At 41.5% G+C, this 15,500-nt stretch overlaps 1 protein-coding gene across 2 annotated transcripts; it reads right to left on the bottom strand.

The window, feature by feature from the left end:
- Positions 1-7,243: 7,243 nt before the first annotated feature.
- LOC129812756 (BSD domain-containing protein 1-like) lies at positions 7,244-13,874 on the bottom strand. 2 transcript variants are annotated; one of them, XM_055864593.1, is made up of 11 exons: positions 13,775-13,874; positions 12,799-12,862; positions 12,438-12,554; positions 12,149-12,316; positions 11,681-11,735; positions 10,672-10,787; positions 10,446-10,514; positions 9,839-9,923; positions 9,248-9,739; positions 9,018-9,121; positions 7,244-8,897 (listed from the first exon to the last, which is right to left on the bottom strand). In XM_055864593.1, exons 1-11 carry the CDS (start codon positions 13,783-13,785, stop codon positions 8,871-8,873), a joined length of 1,308 nt encoding a protein of 435 aa, XP_055720568.1. In that variant the 5' UTR covers positions 13,786-13,874; the 3' UTR covers positions 7,244-8,870. The 2 variants fall into 2 exon arrangements, with proteins under 2 accessions (XP_055720568.1, XP_055720569.1); XM_055864594.1 differs by lacking the exon at positions 13,775-13,874 and adding an exon at positions 13,468-13,491.
- Positions 13,875-15,500: the final 1,626 nt, after the last annotated feature.

Genomic DNA, 15,500 nt, shown 5'->3' on the forward strand with positions numbered 1-15,500 from the left:
GGGTCTGCTGGTGTCCCAGGTCAGAATATAGGAGTCTGGGGACGGTAATGAGTGAATGAATGGGTCTGCTGGTGTCCCAGGTCAGAAGATAGGAGTCTGGGGACGGTAATGAGTGAATGAATGGGTCTGCTGGTGTCCCAGGTCAGAAGATAGGAGTCTGGGGACGGTAATGAGTGAATGAATGGGAGAAAAATGGAGCAGGAAGGAGGGACGGAACATTCAAAGAGAGGAACTGGAACAGGACAGAGGTCACTGGACAGGTCAGTCAGAGAGGGTTGTCTACTAGAGCTGGGACGATAAACCGAAAATTACTGACACTGACATTGTCTTCCTTTTGCTTACATCGGTCATTTTCTTAACTTTTCTACACAATGTTTCTGTAGATTGTTCTAAAAACATTATTTGGTCAACAGTAATAATTACATTATTGGGATTCCTACTATGAAAGTATTTGCCTGTCCCTGTTTCGCTGTCGCCTGCTGGCTCTCATTACCTCTCCCCAATGTGCGCACAGAGGAGGGAGAGATGCATTCTGAGAAGCACAAGCATATGACCGTTGCACAAAATGCTAAATACAGTTTTCAAAGCAACTACTGTTCTAGTTACAGAGAGGAGAGTCACAGCTTTTCTGTGACTATATTTCATGTATTTCTTATCTCTTAGTTTTTAGTTCATGGCACCAATTGACATCCAGAGTAGGCTGTGTAGTGTTGTTTTGATGCGCCGCGGAACGGAGCCGAGTGGAGAGTGCAATTTGCACTGAATAGGCCTATATCAAGTAGCCTCGGCCTAGCGCTGGAAAGTCTTTGTAGGACATTAGCCTGTCTAGGACAGGGGCGCCACTCCTCCCAAATTCCACTGAAAAGGCAGAGCGCGAAATTCAAAAAATATATTTTTTAAATATTTAACTTTCACACATTAACAAGTCCAATACAGCTAATGAAAGATAAACATCTTGTGAATCCAGCCAACATGTCCGATTTTTAAAATGTTTTACAGCAAAAACACCACGTATATTTATGTTAGCTCACCACCAAATACAAAAAAGAACAGACATTTTTCAAAGCACAGGTAGCATGCACAAAGCCAACCTAACTAACCAATAACCAACCAAACTAACCAAGAAACAACTTCATCAGATGACAGTCTTATAACATGTTATTCAATAAATCTATGTTTTGTTCGAAAAATGTGCATATTTGAGGTATAAATCATAGTTTTACATTGCAGCTACAATTGGAAATAGCACCGAAGCAGCCAGAGTAATTACAGAGACCAAATTGAAATAAATAAATACTCATCATAAAACATTTATGAAAAATACATGGTGTACAGCAAATTAAAGACAAACATTTTGTGAATCCAGCCTATATTTCCGATTCTTTAAGTGTTTTACAGCGAAAACACAATATAGCATTATATTAGCTTACTACAATAGCCAACCACACAACAGCATTGATTCGTTAGGCACGTTAGCATAGCGAACAAACCATCAAAAGATATTAATTTTTCACTAACCTTCTCAAACTCCATCAGATGACAGTCCTATAACATCATATTACACAATACATATATTGTTTGTTCGAAAATGTGCATATTTAGAGCTGAATTCCGTGGTTATACATTGTAAACATGTAGCATCTTTTTCCCAGAATGTCCGGATCTATTTCTGACAATCACCTATTCTGACCAAATAACTATTCATACACTTGACTAAAAAATACATGTTGTATAGGAAATGATAGATACACTAGTTCTTAATGCAATCGCCGTGTTAGAATTCTAAAAGTAACTTCAGTACAACATCCAGCTTACGTTATGGCGAGAGAGCGCCTAAAATCTAGGCGCAAACTAATAGTAAACAATTTTCGACAGATATATGAAATAACATCATAAATGGGTCCTACTTTTGAAGATCTTCCATCAGAATGTTGTGCAAGGGGTCCTTTGTCCAGAACAATCGTTGTTTGGTTTTAGAATGGCCTTTTTCCCTCGCCAATTAGCAAGCAAAACTAGCCAAGTGCCGCTAAGCTCTCCTTCGTGAACAAACGCAGTGAACGGAACACGCAAAAACTCCCGAAAAAAATTCAATAATCTTATTAAACTATATTGAAAAAACATACTTTACGATGATATTGTCACATTTATCAAATAAAATTAAAGCCGGAGATATTACACATCTATAGGGAAAGCTTTTCAGAAGCCAAAGCTGATGTCCATCCCGCGTCATCTTGAACAGAGGAAATTGGGGTCCTGTCATTCCAAGAGGCCTCTTTTCACCATAGAAAGAGCTAGAGACCGCATTTCACCTCTCACAGCCTATTGACATCTAGTGGGAGGCGTATGAAGTGCATGTATAGTCATAAATCTCAAGCAAAATGATAGGGAGGGCCTGGAACAGAGCCTCGATTTGAGATGTTTCACTTTCTGACAGGAAGTTTGCTGCAAAATGAGTTCTGTTTTACTCACAGATATAATTCAAACGGTTTTAGAAACTTGAGAGTGTTTTATATCCAATAGTAATAATAATGTGCATAGTGTACGAGCAAGAATAGAGTACGAGGCCGTTTAAATTGGGCACGATTTTCCCCCAAAGTGAAAATAACGCCCTCTATCCTCAACAGGCTTTAGCCTACATTTACGGATAGATTAACAAATTATTCTACATGGCTATCTAGCAACAATATCACATTTAGAGTTGGCAATCTAGCTAGGTGTTTTGAGTTCCCACTTCCTCTGGTGGTGTATAATATAGCCCATAGGCCAATATGCACAAAGATGTCGGCAAATTCTCTGAAGAGCCAAAAATAAATCTGATCATTCTGGATCCTATTTTGACAGGTTGCACATCAAAATATCAATCATGCATTTCCTGGATATGTTAGATGAAATAGCTTACTTTCTTAATCATAGGCTACCATCTCAGGTGTCTTACTTGGCACAGGAAAAAAATTATCTAGAGCCCTACCGCTAATGTAAAGTAACTGTTAATTAAAAACATTTGTAATGTTGTATTTGTTGTTATAAAGTGTTACATTTATTGTGATACGACTTTGTCCATATCCCCCAGCTCTAGCACCTCCCGCAAAAAATGAATGTACTGTAATTTATCGCAGATTTATCGTATACGCAAAAAAAAATGTGTCAATTTATCGCAATATGGATTTTGGTTCATATTGCCCGCCTCAAATATGAACACGCACGCACGCACGCACGCACACACACACACACACACACACACTAACTTTAAAGCATGTACAAAAAAGAGTACATACTGTACAGGTCTAGCCTGCATGTTTTCTTACAATAAGAGCACACAAACCCTCCAGGAACGTAGAAGCAACTTCACCTTGATGAGAATCATTCATCTATCCGTCATTGTCCATGTGCACAGAGAAGGAGAAGGAAACCCCGCTTCCCCATCCCTTGGGAGAGGGGAACAGGGACGTAAAGAATAAAATAGGGAACAAAGAGTAAACATTTGTTGTGGCAGCAGGCAGAGTAGTCTCCTGACGTGGTTACAGAGGAGCCCCTCTGTCCTGACCTTAAATCTGAATGGAGGGGGATTTATCATAGCTTCCCCCCGTCCGCTGCCCTTCCAACTCAAACCCACATTCTTCCCCAACACCACTTAGCACAAACAAAGTGGCCCGTTCCCACCACTGAACTTTGGAAAATGCTAAATTTGTTTGGAAAAGTCAGAAGAATCTCAAGAGCCCTTCAAGAGTCAACAGAGACCTTAGTCAATTAGACTGTCTCCCTACCATGTAGTCTAGTGAGTTCTAACTTGAAATATGTCAGATAGTTTGAGACAATTCCCATACGCACACATTTTTCATTAAAGAAATTGCTAATAGTCAAGTGTCTGTGCGTGTAGATGAAATAGGCTAAAAACCAACAGAGAGTACACTCCTACATGTACATTCACAAGCACTCATGTACACACACACACACTTTTTCACACACAGCTGTATAAATTTGGAGATCTAGTCAGTCTCCGAGCCCTGATTACACATTCCATAGTGCTCAACCTCCTCCTCCAATCTGAGTCTTTTGTGCCTGTTGAAAGGCATTGAGGTTACAGGGTTTCTCCCTTTAGGGTGCACAGCATAATACTCTCGCTCAAGACAATGACCTCATCGTGACACCCTCGTTCTCGCTCTCTCTGTGTGTGTGTGTGTCTGTGTGTGTGTGTGTGTGTGTGTGTGTGTGTGTGTGTGTGTGTGTGTGTGTGTGTGTGTGTGTGTGTGTGTGTGTGTGTGTGTGTGTCAGAGAGAAAGGGGGACAGGGAGATGGTAAGTAAATGGAGAGGCAGAGCACGTTTAAAGAGTAGGAGGAAAGACTGCAATATGCCACTTTGGAGGGGAGTTAGGGGACTACCTTGGTATAGGCTACAGACAACTGTGTCAAGTTTATGTTTAACTTCTTGCAAGCAAAAACATCAACCGTCCAAATAAATGTTACTTTACTTCATAAAGATGCAACCTTGCTAAAAATAGCTGTGCATTTTGGGCGTGGCCAACAGCAGACTAGGGAATGTACCTACCATGTTGCTCTCTCACTGGATGGTACGGTAGACTATATTGCTGCAATTTATTACAACACATTTATCTCTTATGTGGTTATTTATTACTGTACTAGCAGTACTCTGAGCTCACTCTGTGTAATAAATCCTACAGTAGCCTACATCGCATTCCATACGCTCAGTAGCTACTGCTAAAACAGGCTGTACTTAGATTAATGACGGTAGTACCAATGCCTAAATGTAAAGCACACATACCACTAAGCCAAGGGAGCAGTCATTCCTTACAGGAAATTCCTACAGAGCACTTCTGCTAACTAAAAGGCTCCAAGAGAGGATAGTTTCAAGAATGTAATGTATACACTATGTTCAGTGTACAAGTCCCGTTAGGGTCCTTGGACCTTATATGAGAATTCAGGTGGTCTCTATGAAACATTCTGTATGTGGTAATGTAGCATGCATGTTACCATTATAGTGGGTAAAATAATTAAAACGATATAATAATTGAAACATTCTCCTAAAGGTTCCATCCAACCCTTTTAGCAATCCTTTCAACTGCCGTGATACATCTCAAAAATTCTCCACAAGAGAGAAAAGTTAGAGAATCAAAGACAGAAAGGAGAGCAGAGCCCTCCATTGGCAGTGTGCCTGTCTCTGTGCTGAGACATACGCGAAATGGGAGAGAGCCATCGGGTTCATGGTCACATCTCTGACCAAGGCCCTTCTTCCCTGATTGCTCAGTTTGGCCAGCTGGCCAGCTCTAGTAAGGGTCTTGGTGGTTCTAAACTTCTTCCATTTAAGAATGATGGAGGCCACTGTGTTCTTGGGGACCTTCAATGCTGCAGAAATGTTTTGGTACCCTTCGCAGATCTGTGCCTCAACACAATCCTGTCCCAGAGCTCTACAGACAATTCCTTCAACCTCATGGATTGGTTTTTGCTCAGCGATGTACTGTCAACTGTGGGACCTTATATAGACATGTGTGTGCCTTTCCAAATCATGTCCAATCAAGTTGTAGGAACATCTCAATGATGATCAATGGTAACAGGATGTACCTGTGCTCAATTTCAAGTTTCATAGCAAAGGGTCTGAATACCTATGTAAATAAGGTATCCGTTTTTATTTGTAATACATTTGCAAAACATTCTAAACCTGTTTTTGCTTCTTTATTATTGGGTGTTGTAGATTTTAATGAGGGAAACATTTAATTTAATAAATTTTAGAGTAAGGCTGTAATGTAACACAATGTGGAAAAAGTCAAGGGGTCTGAATACCTTCCGAATGCATTGTATTCTATTCTTCATGTCTATCATGGCTATTTCTTGGAGAGGGCTATGGAAGCATCCATGTTAGAAAACAAAAGGGTAAAAATAACAGGCTCTGCAAACTGTTCTGTGACCTACATTAACCGCAGTCACACGCCACAACTGCCATCAGAACCATACAAGCCAAGCCCATACACGCTCATGTCAACCACTATAAAAAGGGGAAACTAGAGAAAAAATACCTCAGATATGAAATATACTATGTGTTAATATGCATCCATTTATGTGGAAAGAAAAAAAAATCAAGCAGCATCTCTCCAACGAAGGATGGCTGCCATTGCCCCATTATAGCAGTAAGATGGTATCTGCACAAATACCCATTGTGGCTCAGGACATGGAGAAAATTGGGATCTATTGTGACGGGGTAAATTGTGAATCAAATGCCAATTCATAATTAGCTCCAGTGGATTAGATTGGTAAGCAATAGTGCTGCAACGTCAACCATTGGAAAAGGGTGGAAAGTGAGGCATGTTCTGAATCTGAAGTAAATTAGGCAACACTGCCACCGGGTGGCCTACTTTGAAATAAATACCCTAAAGCCAGGCGAGACATCAGCGTCGACTCTACTCCATGGTACAGTATTTAGCCATACCAGACAGAAATAAATGCACAAGAAAAAAAATATTTAGAAAAGGACAAAGTTTGGTTGGATTTAAATGTTAACGTTTATTGACGCATTTCCAACAATTATTGCACTCCAATTTGATATTGTATGACGAGCAATTGCTACTTTTTCCCCTTTGAGGACAAGCTGTTCGGTCTCCCTACTCAACTCTCCGTGGTCTGCGAGGGCTCGTTCACCATGGACGCTAAACAAACATCTTCACGCCAAACGATTAGGCAGTGGTTACCTGGACACCTGCGCAGCTGGCTATCAGTGGGAAAAAAGAAAAACAACTATTGCGAAAAGAGGAAAAAACTAAACATATTTGAATCACTGATTCGTGGTCTAGGCCTAGCTAACAGGACTGTAGACATGGCATATTTACCGAGATATCGGGACATCATCGATGTCGGTCGATGGACATGTTGTAGATAGAGACTTCTTTGTGGCTAAAATGAATTTCGGTAGGCCTATATGGCACTCCGGCAGCGATTTCATTTTGTAAACTCTAGTCTGGTGGCGGTACCTGGTCATGGTTGCTTTTTATGCGGACCTTCAACGTTTGTAAACTGTCGACGTCCCATGTGGTGTAAAACCATAGAGCGATGACACCTGCCTACGTAGCGATGTTACCGTTACCCTGGCAAAGGTGTACCCCATCATAATGGCCTAAACGTTCAGCTCTTGACAAGTTCACTTCTCAGCAGCAATGATTTTCTAGAAATCCAGAGTTGAAGACAAACTACAGCCACTAACCTTTTTTCCTACAAATGTGCAGACAATGACTAAGCATTTGCATTATGCTCTTTTTAATGACAATGCTCATTTGAAAAATAGAGAAAAATAATTGCCTAAAAAAAACAGCTTTAAACGTACTGGTGTTTAAAGTGCAAATATATGTCAAGTGAAATACATGAGACATGCAACATATCAAGTCATTATTAAGTAATCCCTCCAACAAGCTACTAGTAACCAGAAACGTACAACTTAAAACGATACATCTGCTGTACAACTGTATGCATATGTGATTGCACTGCCATGCAAAACAAAGCACAGAGTAATTATACTCAAATAAAAAGCAGTCATTGTAAAGATCTGTAGACTACATCTTTATGCTTTGTGTTGGTCACTGTTTACACTGATGAAGACAACAGTTATTACAATAAAATATCAGAATAGCATGAAGCGATACTGCAGAATGAAGCTAGCCTATACTATATCATTACATAAATCAAGCAGACAAAGCCCTCACTGCCTCGACTCCTCGCACACTGGTAACTCCAGAGCTGTTGTGCAGTCTGCCATACTAAGCACAGCAGGTTGTGGGATCAGCAGTCTGTGTTGTTACTCATTAATTATTTTACATCAGAAATAACATAACAGACCATATCCCCCTCAGACATCCAAGCGCAAAACTCTAGCACCATGGCACCTCTTTATTGCATCATAATGATCTTCTCTTGACGATTGACAACACATGAGCCCCTCCCTACCCAGAATAATAGACAAACAGGCCTGATGGCATAATAGATGTGAACATTAGTGTAGCAGAGACAAGAAACAAAAAGGAAACATGGCCTCTGGAGGTCACTGAAGAGATGTTCACATCAATTACTAAGCAGGACAGGGACTAAAACAAAGTCAAAACGTAGAACATGGATTAGTTGGGTTTAGACTCAGATCAGTGTCTTGTGTGACAAAACATTTGGATATCTTTTCCGCACTATAGTGTGTCTGACAAGGCCATGTATCTAGTTGAGTGAATCCAAAATTAATGCTCTCTATGAAGGCCAAAGTATATTTTGAATATTCACTTGCAAAAGATAAAAGAGTTAATAAATCACTTGAGGGGGGAAAAAAACACGTTTAAATCATATTCAACATTCAATAAATCACATGTGAAGAACTCCATCTTATGTAACGTGATAAGCAGCGTTACAGCTTATGGCTATTCGCCAGCCTGAAGTAAAATAATAACCCCCCCACTCATAACTTGGAATAACTACTAGCAACGATGTACTGTGGCATTTCAGAACAGAGAGAGCAGCAACTCCCCTTATGTGGGGAACCTATCCTCATAGATGTTACATAGCTTTAGTCAAATGGAACACCAACTAAACTAGTGTCATTCTCTAAGTCATAAGTTGTTCCAAGAAATAACCAACAAGACTGAGTAATCAGCCTTGAGACTTATACGCACAAACTGACAGCCGATGGTGCCTTGACAAATCTTATTGCCTTGGATTCCCATTGCTCTGTTAGAGCTTTCAGCAACATGGTCCAAACCCATCAGACATTCCTCTACGAACAAACGTGACATGGTGACAGCGTTGACAAGGAGTTAAAACACGTTAAGCATGGTTCGTTGGCCGAGAACTTGCTTTAATGGCGGGATAGAAACACTATGGCACGGCAATCGTCAGTCCCAGTTCTCCCAATCCTCCAGCTGAAAAATAACATGTAATTTAGCTCAATACAGTTGTTTCCAAGGCATGTTATCCTTTGTTATGGTTTGAGGTTAGAAGAAATACAACAAGAAAAATATGACAAATACATCATAGCCCACCTCTCCTGTAGCGGCAACTCTAGACAGCGCCATCTGCACCTCCTCTTCTGTCATGTCCAGGTCAAAGTCCTTCTCCCAGTCCTCACTGACATCTGTGCTGGACCCTGCAGGGGTTGGGGGGGGCACAGGGTCAGATAGAACAGTGTTAAATGGTAATATGACACAAACAGCTTAGGCCCTATTCAATCAAATCACAGTCACATCAATAGCTGAATAGAATGCCCTTTTACCTTTCTTGCCATTGTTTGAAGGTGTAGATTTCCCACTGTCAGAGTTGAGCTCAAACACCCTCAGGTCCTGGGGCCCCTCTGTCTCTGGTCTGGTGGTAGGAGCCTGGACTGTTACTCTCTCAGCTGTAGCTTTCCCTGTGGGCTCAGGCTGGGATGGGGACTCTACCTGAACTTCAGGCTGCCCCTGTTCCCTCTCCTCCTCCTGCTGCCCTTCTGGCTCGCTCTCCTCCAGGCTGGCCTTGTTGAGTTTCTGGGCCAGCTCCACGACTGCAGGATGTGGCCTGGCTGGTCTCAACTCCACCTGGGTGGGCAGGCTGCCACTGTCGCTGCTCAAGGAGAGGGTAGAGGAGCGCTCCCCACTCGGAGACGGGATGGGGCTGAGCGGGGTCGTCGCCATGGTGACTGGTGTGAGTGGGGACAGCTTTGTCGCGGGGTCTTCCAATGGGGGTGTGAAGTCTAGGCGAGATGAAGACGTCACGCCAAGGAAGTCATCTGGGGTAGAAATAAGGGAGAGAGAACAGTGAGTCACATGAGACAGACCTGCACTAATCTAAAACATTTCACCATTGTGAAATCCACTATCCAACACACCTTCATCCTCCTCCTCCCAGCCCAGAGCCTCTGTGTGGGTAGTCTGCTCTGCTCTCTGCTTCAGGGCCACTCTTCTCGCCTCCTCCTGGTGGTCAGTCACAATAGTTATTATTCATCAGCAGAACAGTACCAGATTTTTGTGTTTTTATGTATTCAGGGAGCTGGTGCTATGAAGTGGTGATGGGTATTTTAACTTGAAAATTATCTAATACACACAACTTACCTGTGAAATAGTTGCATCGAAAACATCGTAAGATACCTCCATTTTGTCAGCATGCAGCACATAAAATATTATAAACACAGGTTGACTTTCCAGAAAAAGAGGAAGGGGCTGGGAACGGGCTTTGGCAGAGGAGGGCGTGGACTTTGTTAAGAAACATTGGAAAGCATCTGAACTCAAATCGAGTAGCAGGAGATTTGGCTCTGGGTGCTGAGATTAGCTTTCACAATCTCAATGTTTTCCCAGAGTCTTTACTAACCTACCGGAGCTCTGAGGCTCCTCTCCAAACTGTCCAGCAGAGGGAAGAGTTTACTTTCTAACGTGATAGAAGGGGGTGCATGACAGTTCACGAGAGCTATCCATGCCAGTAACAAAAGTGGGAATTACCTGGTACAACTGAAAGACTTTGTAGAAATACCGCTGCCAGAATTCAGAATGGGCTACCGCTGCTGGCACCTAGGGATCAAAATGCATAATATGCTACTTCACACCCAGATTTTGCATTGTTAGGAACAAGAATAATTCACTTACATTCTATTAACATGGTAAATAATGTTAAGCTCTAGTGTTTCTATGATAAGACCTTTTAACAGGAGGGTTTAGATAAGTGTACCATTTTGGTGTAAAGGGCCCTGATGGAGGGGCTGTTGACCAGGAGGTCAGAGATCTCTCCTTTCCTCTCCTCCAGACTGAAGCAGGAGAGCCACACATCAAACTGCTCTAGGGGACCTAGGACAATACACAGGCCACACAATTAAAGCACACCCAAGACACTAAAATGTTTGACAGTTTAACTGCATGAAAATAAGAAGTCTTGTCCTGACAAGTTATTTGTATTCAATGTAATAGGAGTTCATTTTGACCATGATTAATGGGTAGGCCCAATCCATAAACCCGATTTTAATGCCCACAGAGTACAGTGGGCAATACACAGAAATTGAACACACATTTGCTTCGGAAATATCAAACGAGAGGGCTTGCAGGCTTGGATTATTGGAGCGCATTTGAAGACATTTAGTAGTCTCTCAGATTGAATAGAGCCCTTAGACAACATTTGGTAAGAGGAAAGGGAGGAGTTAGGACATCCGTTTTCTTACATCACTGCCTTATTTGCTTGTTTCCCTAAGGTAAACATCCCCAGGAAACAAAATAGCAGCTAACAAGATGGAGATCAGAGGTTCTTTTAATGAATGTATTTCGCAAGTGGCTAATTTGAATCAACTACCTTCACTAAAACCACTGCAAAAGTTTTGCCTGCAAATTTTGGTTTCAAATAGCAACGTTCTGGCAGGTCTGCCTACAGGTTATGGTAAGAGTATTTCATGAGCAATTTCTGATCGCATTTTAAGCCCCACCTATCCAAACTTGTGATTTGTTGGGAGAGTTGCCCGGAACATTTATTTTCATTCCCTTTTCTAAAGTTACCAAGAGAATCCATCATGACTTCCAGACTAAAAATGTACATAGGGCCTTTAGTCCCTTGTCATTGCCATACTGTAGGCTTTGTTATGTTTTGAGGGGACTGAAGCCTGGTTAGTGACATTACATGGCACATGACCTTTTCTTGAATATAATCAGAAGAGTGAAGAAACAGATGGAAAAGAAAATTGTGGACTGTTCACCATCAGGCTCATTGCAGTATGTAGCAGGGTCAGCTTGTAGACTGTAGAGACGAGCCTAGGGAACAAAACACAAACTGTAACTCATGTGACAACATGAGTTTCTATTGGATTGGACAAATTCAAGTAGGTCCCTGCACGTTTGGTTCCTAGTGAATACACCCCTGGTATCTAGTATTGCAACAAAAAGAGACCGATAACAAAAACATTTTAATCTCTTGAAGCCTAAAGCACAAGTCTGTGGATAAACCATCCCCTCTGCTGTGTAGCTCAGTATCACTTCTGAGACTAACCACTCATACATGTTTGAACAGGTGGGGGAGAAGCTCTAACAATGTTAACATTTCTGAGATACATTCTGGTATATTAGCAGTAAGTGCAGTAAAATGTAAAACAGCATAGTATCGCTTCCTTAAGTAGTTGAATGACACTGTCACGGTGATTAGTTAAACACAATCTAAACATCCTCACCTTGGTGCTGTCATACACCTCTGTGGTGCCTGCAGGAGTTGCCACTAGCGTGATGACATCACAGTCAATGGTCATGTCCTGGGGAGGAGCGAGGGTGTCTGTTATCACGCCTAAGAAACTGGACAGGCTCTTCTTCACCTTCTCTGTGGTGTCAGAGGAGCCCTCCACCTGAAACAAAGTGGGACAGGTGGCATATGTCAGACAGGAAGTATGCCTACAAATAACCAAGTGACAATGCATATTAGCTTTTCTCATATGGGTCACTGAGACCCGTAGTAAAGTGGCCTACCGCTAGTTTGCTTCTAACAGCACTTGCTGTGGCGACGATGGAGCACGCAGTATCATGTTGCACTACGTTGGAGAACTCTGTCAGGTCACGCTTTATAAACTCATACGCCTCAGATGACTGTAAAAACAAAATGTTGGAGTTACATTGGGAAGTCCAAACAAGGTGAGATGTCTGCAATAGCAGCATACATTGGACATCACAAGGATATTCATTGACTTTTATGAGTCATGTTGAAAACATTGAATTTGCCTTCTTGATAAACAGCACATAACAAAATAGCCAGCTAGTTTATTTTGTAGCTTATTATGCATCATAAGGAGAGAGCACCTGATTATTTGTGCAGGCTAGCATGGATGCCTACCTTATCTTTGACGGCCTGGAAGCTTTGCTGAAGCCAGCCTCCCCACCAGCCTTCACAGCCTTCCCTGGAGTCAAGAGACATGGTGATGTGACTTTAAAATGGATCAACAGGGCAATGTCATGCAATACATATCTTGCATTTTAGATACTTATGTTAATGGCCTAGCTAACGTTACCTACAACCTGGCCAGACAGGAGAGTAACAGTGTACATACACTCATCTGACAGCAATCTAGCCAGTTTAGCTGACTGGCTAGCCAACACCTGGGGTGTATTCATTACGCCGTTTCTGTTGTAAAACGTTTGCAGTTTGGAGTAAACGGTTTGTTGCATAATTGCCGTAATGAATACACCCCAGGTGTTAGCTAGCCAGTCAGCTAAACTGGCTAGATTGCTGTCAGATGAGTGTATGTCTACTGTTTCTCTAGGACAAATTTAGGTAGGTCCCTCCCCGTTATGTTCCGTTTGCTCTGTTTAATTTCGTTTGGTTCTTAAACGATAAACGGTTTCAGTTTCAATAGGTTATGAATACACCCCAGTGAATGTGCATCTAGCCTAGCTGGTTAGGTGTCATGCTAACAAAGTTAGCTACGGTTGGAACCATGGCACTGTATTTTATCAATCACTTTTAATAAATACAACAGGCGGTAGAAATAATCGACAAAATTACATTTGTCACGCGATTAAAACGTCGGTCTCTGCGATTAGGCAGCAACCAGTCTGTTAGTCACTGCTAGCTAGCCACCTAACGTTAGCCATCAAGCTAACCAGCTGGTGCAATATTTTGGTAAACAAACACCGACGGACTTCCTCACATTGCCTCGAGAACAGACAGAACGTTTTGAAATGTGTGAATGTAGTAAGAGCTAAATATGAAGGAAGCAACATCGTATATGAAGAAAACCCATGCCAAAGGTGTGATTATAATACGATGGTTAATTTATCAAACAAAAACTATTTTGCGACTTCTCACTCACCCTTCAGCCATCTTCAGACCATGACGACATCACCGGCATTTACTGAACTCTGACCCTGCTGAATTAGGAAAAAGCTTGTCCCTCTAAAAGAAAGGCTTTTCAATTTGTATCTGCGTCTACTAAATACAGCTTTAGGGTAGATAGCTCGTGTAAAATGTATTATTATTTACCAAATTCATTATTAGCTCTTTAGGCTATTTTTTAGGTCTATGTCTGTGTCTGCAAATGATCATGGTTAGGGATGGGTCAACATTTACATAATACTACACACTTTTTGGAGGAAAATGGGGGAGCTTTCAATTTACTTGTTGATAGAAGAATGCAATTTCGAAATTGGGTAGTGCATCATCAGTTCCTCTTGTCATGTCAGTCATTGCATACCTTAGAGAGATATTTATAACTTGTCAGAAATGTCCAGATCAACTAGCCCATGTCAGCTAATGTTTTTTAGCCCATAGATTTTGTTGTAATGTTTGAATCACTTAAATATCACAGGACATGGCAAAATGTATAGAGTTGCAAGAAAATGAGCTTTAAAACAGCTAAATGTTCCCCAATGCTGAAAGGGGGGCCTGAGTGAAAAAGTTTGGGAACCACTGTTTTATTAGGCCTATTCCAAAAAATGCACTAACTTGCACCAGGGGCGATTTAAGCATGTAAATCTTGGTGGGGCAAAAAAAAAGTGTGTAGTAGCAAAGCCACTACACAACACTAAACAATACATGAATTGCGCTATAACGGTGACAAACGGTGCCCACAAACCTACATAAAGCTTTCCCAACATCTTACCACTGCTACACCTGGCTATCAGTGGAGCCTTGTCTGGCAGTGAAATTATTCAATGATTACATTTCTCTAAAACAGGCTACATGTGCACCACAAAGTCAGAACAGTAGGCAAAATTGAGAGGGGTAAATAGACCAAATATATTACATAACTATTCAGTAGCATACAATACCTTTTTGGACTCACCTTATGCTGTGCTCACTTGAACAGGAAGGTGGAATGGTGGTCCTTCATGGGCAAATTTTGTTGCCACTGGTGACAGGTTGCCACTGTCTTGCACGCACACTAGCCTATAGCCTATGTTTTGTTCTGTTCTCTTTGAGGAGGAGAGCGTGATAATGAGGAGGACCGGAGGTCAACTTTGATAGCGTGCTACTACTAAAATATGTTTTATTATTATATGTTTCTTGACCATGATGAAGGCCTATTTATCAGAGTTATTGACCTCACAATAACCCACATTGTGGTTCTGAAACTTGAGGCAACAGCCATGGCACAATCAATCGGAAATGAATAGATCATGGTCCTGAAAGTAGGCAAATTCAAGTAGGCATAGTTCATTTCAACTTCTTAATTTTAATTAGACTTTACTAACAAGAGGGCTTTGTGTTGTAGCCTATTTCTTCCTACTTAAGAAATAGGAGGTAGGCAATAGGGTACTATACCCCTAGATTCGTCGGTCAACTCCTCCACCCACCATGAACTCTTTAAATAGCCTACCTCCGTGTCAGTGTAGTGATGGGCATTCCGAGTCTTTTCAGTGAGCTGGCTCATTGGGCTCTGTTCATGTAAAAGAGCAGGCACATTTGGCTCACAAATGTCTCTACATTCAAAATGCTTAAAAGTTTACTTAGAACCATGAACAATATTGCAAATCTCAAATGTAAAGATCAAAAGCTAGGCTATTATTGTCAGATCGGGAAATGCATATTCAAATAAA

Source organism: Salvelinus fontinalis, chromosome 16 (genome assembly GCF_029448725.1).
Source record: "Salvelinus fontinalis isolate EN_2023a chromosome 16, ASM2944872v1, whole genome shotgun sequence".
NCBI classification, from domain to species: Eukaryota; Metazoa; Chordata; class Actinopteri; order Salmoniformes; family Salmonidae; genus Salvelinus; species Salvelinus fontinalis.

Bases quoted from the DNA above. Each gene is read 5' to 3' on its own strand.
- LOC129812756 (XM_055864593.1), bottom strand. The intron at 11,736-12,148 runs GTGAGGATGTTT...TTTGTTCCCTAG, and splicing joins AGGTGTATGACAGCACCAAG to GCTCGTCTCTACAGTCTACA. The intron at 8,898-9,017 runs GTGGGCTATGAT...GTTATTTTTCAG, and splicing joins GAGTTGCCGCTACAGGAGAG to CTGGAGGATTGGGAGAACTG.